This window comes from Oreochromis niloticus, linkage group LG15, assembly GCF_001858045.2.
Source record: "Oreochromis niloticus isolate F11D_XX linkage group LG15, O_niloticus_UMD_NMBU, whole genome shotgun sequence".
Taxonomy (NCBI): Eukaryota; Metazoa; Chordata; class Actinopteri; order Cichliformes; family Cichlidae; genus Oreochromis; species Oreochromis niloticus.
In genome coordinates this window covers 22,980,309-22,994,503 of record NC_031980.2, presented here as the reverse complement: position 1 = coordinate 22,994,503, position 14,195 = coordinate 22,980,309, and the positions used below count along the sequence as shown (strand labels likewise).

Sequence of the window (14,195 nt, the reverse complement as noted above, 5' to 3'; positions counted from 1 at the left end):
TGTAAGGCAAGAAATGAGGAAAAGATGGCAAAAACAGTGGGAGGAAGAAAGGAAGGGACAATGGCTGTATAAAATTCAAAGGAGAGTGGGAGGAATGAGAACCACAAGACAGACTAGGAGAGAGGAGGTGATCATATCAAGAATGAGATTTGGACATACTGGCTTGAACACTACATTATTTATGATAGGGAAACATAATACCGGGAAATGTGATTACTGTGGGGTAGAGGAAACTATAGAACATGTCATATTGCATTGTCAGAAGTATCAGGTCGAGAGGAGACAATGATCCAAAACCTCAGTAACATAAAAATTAAACCGGATCTTATTGATTTATTGCAAAAGGAATCGGGAAGTAAAAGTTATCAGGCCTTATTTCAGTTTCTAAGAGAGAGGAAACTGTTTGGAAGGATTTGAGGGTTTTTTGTGTGTGTGTGTGTGTGTGTGTGTTTTGTTTTTTTGAGCGACGTTCCAGACCACACTTCATACCAGTTGGTGGCGGTAATGCACCTTTCAGTTGTTTGCCAACCGCCAATAAAAATGTAGAAGAAGAAGAAGAACTATCGCGTGAGTTTAGTAGAAAACAGTCGGGGAAGCTACAGACAGTTGATTGCACTGCTTTTAATTTTGTTTACTGCAGCATTTTCAGATAGGGATATACAGCTAATGAAGAAACTAAGATGACTGCAAGACTTATCAGACTGATGTTATATATTTAAGGAATACTTTTTTGGGCTTTTTTCGGGGGTTTAGCTTTCCCGGACATCTGTACACCTGGCTGCTGATTTGGTCCCATATTTCAAGGTTTTATGTCAAATCACGCCTTGACTACTCAAATTTATTGACATTTGTATGTGTCTGAGTTAATATCACGATGCTAGCCACCTTCGTTACCCTGCGGTGTGTTGGCAGACAGTGATGTTTAGGCTGACTGGTCTTTTCAGAGTTGCATGCAGGACCTTTTGTAGCGCTGCTGACGACATGGCGAAAGGGAAGTTTTTCTACGCAGTTAGGAAAGGACACAAAACGGGAGTCTACACTTCATGGTGAGACTGGACACACCTCAATGCCTGCACATTTGTTTTTAATAAAAATCAGCGTTATTGGCTATTCAAAGTGCATGTTCTTTCAGTGAGAGTGAGTGGATGCCAGCTTCCGTTCAGATACACGAAGATCTATTTTTCTCCTTGAGCTACAGTAAAACAACCCACCGGGTTTAAGATCATATCAATGTTTCCCTGTCAGTACATCCCACCCTTTAATTCGGCATGGAAGCAGAACATACACTACTTCGTTTTCACGTTTTTCAGGTGGTTAACCTTCAGACAGTTAAATGTATTTCCGCCATTAATGTGGCTAATTTGTGAGTAGGATGGGGCTAAAATGGATTTATTCTAACAAAACTAGAAATGTAGTGTGTCTTTGGTTTGTCATTATTACAAATAAATACAAATAAAATAAACAACACACCAGGACGAGACCAGTGAAACTCCACCTTCTGTTAGTGTACAGAAGTTTAACTACACATTTAAAATTTGAGAAAAGAAACTTTGGACCCATTGTTACAAGAATGGAACATTTCTGTTATTGTTTTTCTGTTACTTAATTAGTTTCATGTACCGTAAATGGTAGGAAACAGTCAAAAGTTAAAACACAGTTAAAGTCATCCTCCAAAGCTGTCCAGTGGGCCGGATTGGAGTCTGCCCTATATATTTTCTCTCTTTTCAGACCATTTTGAATGCTGGAAATTCATAAATCAGTAGTTTCTGAAATATTCAGGCCGGTGTGTCTGTCACCAACAATCTCTGCCATGTTCAATTTCACTTAAATTCTCTTTCTTCCTCATTCCAGTGGCTCAGTTTGAACTTCAGTGGGTCATCTTGACCATGTCTATGTGCCTGAATAGATTGAGTTGCAGTTGAAAAGGTGTATCATTAAAGTGTCCGGAGGAGAGAAAGAAGACATCTCAAAATTTTAATTCTTCTGATTTTTTACTTTTTATTTTTATTTTTTTGTCATTTAGGGACGAGTGTAAGAGCCAAGTGGACAAATTTCCATCTGCCTCCTTTAAGAAGTTTGCCTCAGAGCGAGATGCCTGGGCGTTCGTCAGAGGGATCGAGCCTTCTGCAGTTCCAGACGTGAAGAAAGGTGAATATTTTCTAATTTTATACTCTTCAAATACATACTCGAGAATCTATAATTAATTGGAGCTGGGATTGAGGCTGAACTTGGAGCATCTTGGCACTGAAATGCTCGTTAGTTTGGATTCCAAGAATATGTTAACCCAGCTACTGTGTCTGATGGGGATGGTAATACAGCATGCAGGTCTGGATTCACACAAAGCTCACAGGTGATTTTAAGTGGAGAATCAGGTACTTGCTGCACACTGTTCTTGATGAACTTTTTGTGTTTGTGGCTTTCAGTAACTCAGAGCGTGGAGTCTGATGTCACTCTGCTTCCTAAACGAGGCCCGGAGCCGCTCGAGTACATCCCTCTTGGCAAAAAGAGATGTCACTCGGAGGAGGCGGTGGGGCACCAGCCCAAACGAGTCAAGCCATCAGAAAACTCGACATCACAAAACCCGTCATCAGAGCGCTCGGACGGATTCACGTACATGGGTGAGATGTGCAAGATTTAATATTAGAGCTTAACTCCATTCAACATGATGTTATGTGTATAAAATCATGTTATTTACTACATACAGAAATATTTAAATGTAAACGTAGAAAATGGAAGCAATAAAACTTGAACTCCAGTCTGAGCTGTTCTGCGTTCTCCGTACAGGTGACGCTGTGGTCGTTTACACTGATGGCTGCTGCTCAGGAAACGGACAGAGCGGAGCACGGGCCGGCATCGGGGTCTACTGGGGATGCAACAACCCACTGTGAGAATATGTGCACGTGTTACAACAACCGTGTTTTAAACAGTTCCTAAAATCTTAATTGCATAAATGGACCCATCGGTTTCTCACATTTGTTGCCTCTTGGCTTTATAGAAATGTTGCAGAGAGGCTGCAGGGAAGGCAGACCAACCAGCGTGCAGAGATACAAGTAAGATTTACACCTCAGCATGAGAGTTTGTCTTAAAAGTGCAGTTTAAAGCTCAGTGTTAACTCTGCAGGTCTGCACTTAAGCAGTACTTTTTTATTTTTAACACTAACACGGGGTGATTTCCATTCTGTCGCTTTAGAACCTTTTTAAAGGGACCACCATGATAGCCTTTTTTCCTTTTGTGAGATGTGTAGAGAGAAATAAAAGAAGAGCACTTCACTTTGCCAGCTATTGTTGTGCTTTAATATATTTTAATGGGAAGTATGTTTTTTGTGTGTCAGGTAAAATCTACCTGACATTACTGATAGTGTTATAAAACTGCACGTTAGTGTGCTAGGGTTAAAGAGAGGAGAGGCTGCGGCACTTTCAACCAATTTAAATTACTGAGGACCAACATGTAAAGAGGCTTATTAAATGGTACAGCAAATACAAAGAAGCGCCACCTGCTGGTCATAGTTGGAACAAAACTAAAAATGGTGCCACGAGAATGAAGCTTTTAAACTCACCTTCTGAAAAGTTTCCTGAAGGAGCAGATACGTAAATATACCTATTTATTGGAAAGAATAGCAAGATGCAGGCCTGTAAATGTCTGTTTGTTATTTTATGCTCGGATTTTCCTCTATAAGCTATAAAGCATAACTAACTGACATCTCTGCTCTCGCTGCAACAGGCGGCCTGCAGAGCGCTGGAACAGGCCAAACAGAATAACATCAAGAAGCTGGTTTTATACACCGACAGCAAGTTTACGATAAACGGTGAGTCACAAACTCGAGTCACGCTGCGGTCATGTTGCATTACCACTCAGATTCCAGCTTTTGAATTTCCCGCTGAATGGTTAAAGGTTTTTATTTATTTTTTTTCTTCATGCAGGTGTGACCAGCTGGGTGAAGAACTGGAAGCTGAACGGCTGGAGGTTGAAATCTGGAGGTCAGATTACCAACAAAGATGACTTTATGAAACTGGACAGGCTGAATGGACAGGTGGAGGTGGTCTGGGTAAGTATCAGCGTTTCTTTGGATTCATGCAGGTCAGAAGTAAACAATGTTTTTACATTTACCGCAGGATGAGTCTTTATTGCAGTCAACCGCCCCCTGCTGGGGAGGTGATAAATCTGTCCGTGGCCTGAAAAATGGCCACATGGGGGCACCGAAGGCTCAATACAGTCAGAGTAAGCAGCTGAACAGGTTTCCTCAGGGGCTAAAACTGTATATATGAAAGGGACAGTTTCAGTGGATTACTTGGATTAAGATGATTATATTTTGTTTTTCTTATATTGTAAGTTTTCTGTTATGCTTTTGATAAGGAGATGAAGTGTTACATACCCAAATAATTTTCCTGTTTCAAACATCTTCAAAAAAGAAAAATCTGAGCATTCGGCTGAAGACAGGTTCAGCGTTCCTGTTTCATTTTGTTTGCACGTTAGATTCATAATTCAGAAAATATCGTCTAAATTTTTATTCCTTAAATCAGCTCTGAATGATAAAAATTTTAAATGATAGTAACTCCCTAGTTTGTTAATAAGACTAAGTGTTCAACAAGTACACATTTTATACTAAAATATGCTAATGTTTCTTTCATTAGTACTAATTAAATGTGCTAATTTGCATAAATGTTGAATAAACAACATTTTATTCAGACTAGTCTCACAAATGTGTAAAAGGTTCCTGCACTGCCTCACCTTTTTCTGTGCTTTTTCTCTTTTTTTTTTAAACCAAAGCATTTTTATTCCTCCTCTTGCTGCTGGATCATCGGGGTTTTTATTCTAATTGTACAAAGTCAGGCTAACACAAAGCTGACTGTCACTTATTTTCTAATTCAATTATTCGAATGCTTAAAAATGTAAGATATACGTTAAAATACGGGAATGCCAGAAAGATATTACGAAAGTGTTTAGATTTATCGTGAGGGAAGAATTCAACCCCCTCAGTCCAAATTAGGCCCCAAAAATGTGAATATTTAGGGTTTTTGAAGGTGAAGCCAGAGAAATTTGGAAATTGGAAAATGTAACTTAAAATGATGAGCTCATTATTAAATTCTTTCTCTTCACTCCTGGTAGATTTTTTTGATGTGGTGTACCAAACAGAAATGAGTATTTCCAGGTAGTCTGATGTGGGAACGGTGTAACAAGTTCAAGTTAAAAGTAACAGTCAGAGGAAAGCAGCAGCAGTATTGTTAATGCCTTATCTGATGGATCAACCGGTAATGGTAAAAACAGCCTGTTTGAAGCTTGTATGTATCAGGATGTAATTAAAAATCTTCTGATCATTTGCAGGTCTTAATGATTTAAATACAACATGTGATGAGGACACCATGATTTAGCAGCAATAATTTGAAGTAATCATTTACTGTGACTGCATTACAGACCACAGTACTAAACAGTCTTAGTACTGCATAGTACAGTCATATCCAATCATGTGTTTAATGCTCAGTAAGCTTCCAAGTGATTGTTTATTAGTTGTTGTCTTCATGTTTTCATACTTACTTGTCTTCTGTTCTGGTCCTCCTCCAGATGCACATTCCAGGTCACGCCGGCTACAGAGGCAACGAGGAGGCCGACAGGCTGTCGAGAGAAGGAGCGGCGAAGCCTCTGCAGTAGAAAAAGACGAGCACCTTTAAATAAATCTGCTGCAGGACTGTTTAATGCTCTTTTTTTGGTTCTTTAGCTGTGAAACAAACCTTTCAAATAAATTTGAGAGGTTTGTGTTTCTTGTTGTGTCAGTTGTGACTGTACTGAAGCTTGAAGGTTGGAGAGAGTCTACATGCTCATCTTTTTTTTTCTTTTTTGTGTTAAATGTAAATTTTGATTTGTTTTGGGTCTGAATAAAGATTTTAAGTTTCACCTGTTGTTTCATGTGAAGTAGCAGGAAGTGAGAAGACAGTTCTTGTGTCTAAGAAGCAGAGGGAAGTTGAGGAAATCATGTTTAGTTTATTCTGTCTCGTTGTAATGCCCGCAGCCCTCCAGCAGGAGGCGCTCCAGGTCATCATTGGAACACAGACAAAGGGCTCATGAGGATTTGGGGTTTATTTAAGGATCTCCTCGCGTGCTGATTGACACATTTTGATGAACGTCGTCCCAAACACGCCGGTGCTTGGGGAATATTGTTTTCAAATCACATGTAAGTAAAGTTTATTACAGTGAAACTGAAATGAGAACGAAGGCGTTTGAGATCAGCGTGTGAATCCAGAAAATCCTGTTGCTCTGTCACAAAATTAAACTGGGAGATGTCTACTCCCAGTCTGACAAACCAGTAATCATTATCACATTATACAATATTAACTCTCCTTATGGGCAGCTTATCAGAGTAATCCTTGTTTCCTGGACTGAAGATGTACATTTATTTCAGTTTTCTAAAATAAAGTTTTATTGTGAAAAACACCTTCACTACACTAGCAGCAGGTAAATTCCCCTCAGAGGAAACTGACATACTGCTGAGGGCAAACACGAAACCTCCCAGAGACTGAAAGAGACATGGCGCCTTAACAAGTTTAGTTTATTTTAAAAAGGACACGTTAATTAAATTGAACACTTCAGTCATGCAGGCTCAGTTTTTATAAAGGGTAAAAGAAAAGCAAAGATGAAGACAAAAGAACATCATTGATAGAAGCATAATAAAGAACATTAAAGGCCACTTATAAAGCTCACAAGCACAAAAACACATGAACCCGATTACAAGGACGTATAAGACAGAGTTTATCTTTAAAGACTTGGACACTGCCTCCATGCAGAGACGGGCATCACCTTTCAAAACAACTGAGCCGTTATTGTAAAAGAAACAGGAATCCTAAACAGGAGCATAAATAATGAAAGGAAGACATCTGTAGAACTAACAGCTGACAAGGAGGAAGGACAGCCCCCCCCTTTCAGTGCTTAAAATGTACGTTCTCAGTTAATCTCCTCACTTCTTAGCCTTCCTGTAGTCCACCAGAGAGGAGCAGAGGAGTCAAAGCAACAGGCATTTAACTTAATGAGGCATCCTTCTTTCAGAGCCGCATTTTAAACCACCTAAGTAGCCCAACTAAATCTTTATGTCTCAGATGGAGCATTTTTATATGAAATTATATTTCCTTAATCTCATGGCATCATTATATTCAACCTAAAACTCTGACTCGTTTAGACACACACGCACACACCTGGGAGAAAACAGACTCCATGAACACACCGACTATTTTCCAGTTGGTGCTCTACCAGTAGGAAACTTCCACTTAGGTGAGAGTGGAAAATTCCACAAGGAAAACCCCACCAATAGGAGGAGTCTTCAATATCCTAGAATCAACCAAAATGAATCAAATTCAATCCAAATCAGATGAGAAAAACATCACACAGATAACATAAATGTTCTAACAAAGATATAAAATCTTAGTCCTCATTTACTGTAAGTTGGGACATTCAGTAGTTTCCTTTTGGTTAAGATGCCTTTTTCTTCAAGTTGATGTTTATATTATGAAAGTCCAGGTAGTGCTTGGAGGTAATTAATGTTACCTGTGCCTATAGGATATTTTATATTCCCAAATAAAACAGTGATTTAACTAAACGTGTGCTGCTTAAAGAGTTCAGCCGTGCTGTGGCATAATTTTATACTTAAAGGTAACCTCCCCCTCTGAGGATACACCTGTGCCCTCTTGATTATATCTCCTCCATCCTCCAGATGCTTTTTAACAATTGAGACGCACTGTGACTGATTTACGTGTCATAAGCAGGAGAACGGTGCAGACTAGGAGCCACAAATTAGAAAAATGAGAAAGGCGACTGGACACAATGGAAGCTAACAAGGGCAGGGGAGAAAATCAAGGGAGAGAAACCTGACACAGGTAGAAACAATCAGGAAATCAAAGCGGCGAAGACAGGAAGTCAAGCCGCTGGAGATAAACAAGCAAAAAGCAATTAAAATGAAAAGAGGGACCAAAAAACAACAAGGAGAGCCTTGAGATGAATGTCTCTGTGAACTGAAGCTATAAACAAAATGTAACTGACTGGATAATTTTTTTTAAATGTTTGACTGTGCATTTAGTACATATGTCTTTTTATATTTTTATTACTTAACTTGGCAGGAGCTACATATAGTTATATTAACCAATTATAAAGTGCTAATCTGAGGCTGCACTGGGTTAGATTTCAGTTTCCGATATTTCCATTCCAGCGTGCAGTCTCTTTAATATGCCGCGTTGTTGTATGCATCACTGCTGATAGGTTAACTCTTCATACATGCTCACAGAATGAGATTAAAGTACCTAAAACTACTATGTCATTACCACAGTGAAAGGTTGTGCACTTGTGTCCCTTAAATTGATGTAGTCCTTTTGATATTTGGCGTAAGCACCCTTTAAACTCTTAACATCGATGATGACCGCTAAGCCGGCAAGTAAACCCAGAGCTCCGCAGAGCTTCGAATCACACAAGAAGCACCTCAGAATCGGAGGATTTACCCATGCACCCAGTCTTTTATTTTGAAAATTGACCAGCATGTCCTGTGTCAGGCTTCCCGGCCTCCTCATCTGGTCTGTGCAGCCCGACAAGCCTAAAAAAAAGACACGGCTATATTTTAAGTGAAGCTCAGTGAATCAGATGCTTAAAATATTCCTTGTGGAATGACAAACATTGTCTTGAGGAGGTGACAGCATTGGAGCTGGAACGTGATCCAGCATGTGGGATGTTCTCGTGATAACCCTTTGCAATCAGAACATGGAATTTATTATTTATTTAAATTGTGCTTCCAAATATTAGCAATCAGTGGGCAAAAAATTGATATTTTAACTGACACACCTCAAAAAATAATGAAATTCTTTCCAAATGAGTCCTGTTTCATTTTCTTTAAGACCTGGGCTTAGGTTTGTGACCTCACAGGGTTCAAAATGACACTTAGTTGCAGTTGGCAGACATGTTGTTTTGAACATTTTGGAAAACCCATCTGAATGTCTTCTTTTTCTCCATGAGGCCTAAACCTTCTGCCTTGTTTTTCTTCTCATGGCTGAAGTTAGTTCCTCATCTGCAGCTGCTTCAGAAGGAATTCAGAGCCAATCAGATGCCTCCCTGATATTACTGGATAATAAATGGAAACATCTTGTAGGCCCAAAACTTCTGCACACACTGAGAAAAGCTTTGTTTCTCCAACACGGAGAAAGAGGAATTAGACTCATTTGTCCTTCCTCCTCCTCCTCCTCCATTCTCCTGCAGCCTTTCGATTGGTCGGTGTCGATGTTGGAAACAGGACGGAGGCTCTGGGTCTCTCGCTCTGACCTCGACCGCTGCCTTCCGGCAAGCGTGGGGCACCGCGACCCCGCCAGAGGCAGCCCAGTCTGAAAGAGAGTGCCTCTGAGGGTCAAAGGTCACCCCGCAGCAGCTTCACCTCCTCGTTGGCTGAGACTCGTTAGCACTCCTCCTCAACACATACATGCCTCCTTAGCAGAATGAGCTCTGGCATCGTTCCGCCGCTGCCCTGCTGGAGGGGAGGAAGACCAAACAAACTGCAAAGAAACTTAACTAACCAGACATTAGAAACATCCTGCTCACACTTCAGCTGGAGGTTTTGTCAATTTTTAGATCATCTGCTCTAAAATAAACCACAATGTTCTGCCGGGGTTGCAGAACTCTCTGACACCGCAAACCGTCTGACACTGAGCGGGGGATGTTCGCTGAAGTGCTCGCAGTGCTGACGGGGAGAAAAGAAAACTTCACGCAGGCGTTCAGCCGCTTGACAGGAAATCAACCTGGCCTACGCCGCTGCGTTAGCCAAGTCGCTCCAGTCCAAGTAAAGTCTCACGAAGTTTGAGGCTTCGGACTTAAGGTCCTGCTTTCAGTCGTGTGCAGGTTGAAGAGGCTGCACCAAAGTTCCTTAGAGGTTAAAGCTAAAGTGTCTCACATGGTGCTACACAGAGCTTTGCACACCCGCATCTAGATGTTATAGCTCTACTCTGTCAGCAGGGGCAGTGTTGAGAAGATTTTCAATAACTGGCAATGTGGGCTGCTCGTGTCCATCTTCGTCCTGTTGCTGGTCCTTCAGCCACAGCTGACTTCTTTCCACTGAAATGAAACACAGTGTTGGAAACAAGTGAAACTCTACTGCAGCAGCTGTCTGTGCTCCTCATGCAAGTTTTTTTTATCTTTTATTTAGCACCTCTTCCTCTTCGTGGAGCTCCGATGTGGTTCTTCTTCCCTGTTCTGGTAAACCTTTTAACCAGTCAGCAGTCTACCAACGCAGAGCTACATGCTGTTGGCTTTTTGGAGGACTCTGTGCTAGTTGAATTCCTATGATCCTTCCCTCCATGTAGCTGCAGAGCTACGAAAAATGGACACTAGTGCAGGACCAATAATTGCAAAGTTTATCCTTAAGTCACTGAAGTCATGTCTAAGTGTTTGAGTCCATAAACACCGGGGTGTTTTCATATGTGAGCATCTGTGCTGCTGCTTAGCACTGGACACTTAATGGGCGTGTCACAGTATGTGCTCTCCCTCTGCTTCCACTGTGCAAACAACTGGCCGTGTCTCAGTATGCGTACTTGTGTGTACTTGTGTTCTGGTGGACTTGTGATACGTCATCAGTCGCAGACCAAGTACTGTTCAAATTTAAAGTACGCTCAAAATTCCCAGATGTGTTCTCGCTCCTCCTGTTTTATTGAGCATGCATCAGTGGAGACTTATGTGGACTTGGTGCAGCCAAATATCCCAGAATGCATGAGCTGCTGTACCTCCTGCTCTTTTCTAGAATCCGACGCTTGCCTGGATTCACAGACAGTGAATGGGAGATATGCACATTATGCTGTGGCTCATTTACACACTGGTTTATGACATTAGTGAGAGGGGCCTGGCACTCCCAACTCGTCATTTTCAACATGCATGGTTTGTGTTCTGGAAGGTAAGTCGATCTTGGTGCATCAGCCTGAGCACTTAAAGACTGAGTCAACTCTATATTTCTATAGCACATTTAAAATAACCTCAGCTGACCAAATTTTACTCATGCTATAAAATCACTAAATCAACAATAGAAATGCAGTAAAACACACAATAGAACATACATTTAAATGATCATTTTCTATTATATTCTGCTAATCCAGAAACAAATGCCATCGAGACTAAGTAGGTTTTTGCGAGTGTTTTGAAAATCACTGAGTGTCTGGGCAGCTCTTCTATGAAAAATTAGGGATGGACCCGGGAACATCCAAGAGCAGTTGGTTCATAGGTCCAAACAGGAAGCAAACCGCAGGATGAGAGCATGCCAGAGCCTCATATCTGAGTTAGTGAAGCCGTGGTAAGTCTGAGCTCATGTCAGGTGTAGCTGCTGTCATCCTCTGAGGTATTGTCAGAAATATCTGGGGTCGTATCACTGGTTGCGGGTCTGATCACGGCTGAGCTCATGAGCCAGGCTCCTGCTCTGAAATGATTTCTTCCCCATCTCTCCAGTCACTGGCGCTTCCTTTTTCATCAGGCATGAGGCAGAAGTGTAGCTCAGCACGGCATCAGTGGCGATCGGGGCACAGAAGGAGTCACAACCAAAGATGGTGAGATGTGAAGTGGCATCTGTTTCCATGACAGTTGTCTGTGTCCAGCTCCCTCCACAGGAAGAAAATCCAATCCAGGGTAATTTTGAGGTGACTGGGGAATATTTCTCGAGGTTAACTGAGCTCCTTGTGTCTGTTTTTGTTACCCTCAGTGATAACATACCACCCCCACATACCATATATACATACCATATATATTTTCCCCTTATAAGGGAGGTTTTCACTACCTCAGTGGGGGGTCGGACCCACCGCACGTCCTGATCCTTATAATTCAAATCTTGTGGTCAACGTTTCTTAAAGATTTTTGTGGTTTTTATTGACTCCTCTGGTTTCCTAAGAGGAAGGCATTGGCCAAAATCTCTCTCTGATTTGTTAAATAATTTGCTCCCATTGGGACCTGATTTTTTATTTCTTTTTTTGCTTTAACAAATCAAGCAAAGAGGCAGCGGCTCAGATTTTCCTCTCTGGGTAAATTTGTGCTAATCAATGAAATCAGAAAATACTCGAGGTCAAAACCCCGCCAGCTCTCAGCTCATTAAGAAGCTAACACATTTATCTTTAAAAATAAAATCTCAATTTGTTCCCTTGAGCTGATGTTAATCAGTCATGCTGACATCAGCTTAATTCCAACTCTGGGCTCACAAATTTGAAGCATAGTATGCAAATGTATGTAGTCTGACCCTTTCGTCGTTGTGGCCATATGACCATGTGATGGTATTTCCTGGCAACAAAGGATACAAAGACTACATTTCTCTGCTTTTAACGCTTGGATGGATGAATCTGTTGGTCAGCCAGGTCACTGAACGCACCGACAGCCTCAGTCGGACTCTCTGTCTGATCAATTTTTCCTTCATACCCACCAATCAGTGGATCAGCTATTTGCAGTTTGGCAGGTTCCTGTCATCCGGGGCTTCATTATCTCGTCTCCCTGCTGATTTGCATCGTGGACAGAAACGTATGAATCAATCTGTGCCCTCGTGGAAAGTTTGGCAGGCTCAGCGCCCCTGCAGCCATCTCGGCGTTTGTAAAGTTTCACTCCAAAATGAGATTTCAAGCATTTCAAAATTATGACGCCCACTCTGATTAAAAAAAAAAAAGAAGAACCCAGATTCTGCCATGAAAGTAAAACTCATTATGGAAATACATTGAACTTATTGACTATTCATGGGATTTGCCTGCAAACGACGGGAAGTTTCCAGAAGGGTGTCTGTGGTTTTTGAGATCCACAGAGGTAAATTTGTCATAAGTAATTATTTGTTTGGGTGAGTGTATAACAGTCTGTGTTATTCCAGGAAAAAATATAGAGAGTAAAGTTACAGTAAATATCAGACTCTAATTTACCTGTAAGTGTCTTCTTCTGCATTTTTCTAATGCAACACAATTATAACAATTAAAGGAAATCTTTATTTTGTATTGATCTGTGGCACAGGTGAGTGGTGGTTGACTCTCTTTTGCCTGTTCAGCAGGTGCGAATGTGAACGTCTCTGTGTGTGTGTCAGACTGGTACCCTGACCTGAAAAATTTGTTAAGAAAATGGATGACTGGGTTATTTTGTGTAGATAAAAAAATAAAGATGCCATGCGCATTATGATGGCCTCGAGGTTTCAAAATGCAAGAACAAAAAGAAAAGAACAAATTTTGGAAAAAACATTTCAGAGAACACAAACAAAATTGTGTGAAAGACAGTAACCAAACCTAAAATACTAATTTCTTATGGCTGTTTTATATTTGAATTAATGTAATCAGTTGCATCAAGATGCTTTGCATGCTTTATATTGGAGCTGTGGTAAAGATCCCACAGTAATGCAGATAAATCATCGTGTTTCTCTCAATGTTTCCTAGTTTTTTCTGCAGTTTTGGAGGAGGTATTGCACCACTGAGGGAGGCTGCTGCCATCTGGATGTGCTGTTGCCATGAAGGTCTTACATTCACATGAAAGCCAGGATCCGAAGCTGACCAGCAAAACCATGTATTGTAATGAGATCGTCAGTGTTAATCGCTTCATCTCCCAGCGGTTTCAATCGATCGGCTGTACATTTGTGTGTTTTTTAAGGTTTCACATCCTCAAAATGAAATAATATGCATGTAGCTGAGAACCACAGTGTGAATAAAGAAATCAGACAGTATGAAGAGACGGACTATTGTGAAGGAAACTCCGCTTTAATATAAAGAAATCCCTCAAGAAGTGAATAAGGACAAAATGCTCTTTTTAATATTTTTACATGCACCGACAAAACTGTTTATAAATGATTCAGTGAATACTGCAAGTCATCTCTGAGGGTACTACAACGTCTCCACGCTCTTATACTGATCAGGCTGTGCTTGTGGCCGAGGTCCAGCAAAAGACAACAACACTTGTTCCCTACTCACTTGTGGGTCCCTTAACAGACTCATCATTCTTGCCTGGACACATGAACACAATCAGAGCCTCTCAATCAATCAACACCATTAACATCATTAGGTTGCCATGACCTGGCCATGATAATATCTCTACCAGAACTTTCCTAACTCTTCTGATTATGAGATCTTGCTATTGGACATTTTAACAGGTCAAAGTAGGAAACTCACTGGTGTAAATAATAAAATTAATGATGACTGATTTGCATTTAACGTGCTGAACTGCAGGTCCAGTGTCAAACTTCAGGCTCCAGA

At 40.9% G+C, this 14,195-nt stretch overlaps 1 protein-coding gene and 1 long non-coding RNA gene across 4 annotated transcripts; both read left to right on the top strand.

Annotated features, from left to right (window-relative positions):
* Window positions 1-552: 552 nt before the first annotated feature.
* rnaseh1 (ribonuclease H1) lies at window positions 553-5,889 on the top strand. 3 transcript variants are annotated; one of them, XM_005452407.4, is made up of 9 exons: window positions 553-804; window positions 945-1,046; window positions 2,024-2,148; window positions 2,424-2,618; window positions 2,785-2,884; window positions 2,996-3,050; window positions 3,721-3,805; window positions 3,921-4,045; window positions 5,560-5,889. In XM_005452407.4, the coding sequence occupies exons 2-9, from the start codon at window positions 982-984 to the stop codon at window positions 5,644-5,646; spliced, it is 837 nt and encodes a 278-aa protein (XP_005452464.1). In that variant the 5' UTR covers window positions 553-804; window positions 945-981; the 3' UTR covers window positions 5,647-5,889. The 3 variants fall into 3 exon arrangements, with proteins under 3 accessions (XP_005452464.1, XP_003446665.2, NP_001272841.1); NM_001285912.1 differs by having other exon boundaries at window positions 743-850; window positions 5,560-5,691; XM_003446617.5 differs by having other exon boundaries at window positions 553-1,046.
* A 4,125-nt stretch (window positions 5,890-10,014) lies between these two features.
* LOC102083310 (uncharacterized) lies at window positions 10,015-13,657 on the top strand. Its single transcript, XR_003214077.1, has 3 exons — window positions 10,015-10,900; window positions 11,471-11,543; window positions 13,386-13,657. It is a non-coding gene; the product is annotated as an uncharacterized LOC102083310 (long non-coding RNA).
* Window positions 13,658-14,195: the final 538 nt, after the last annotated feature.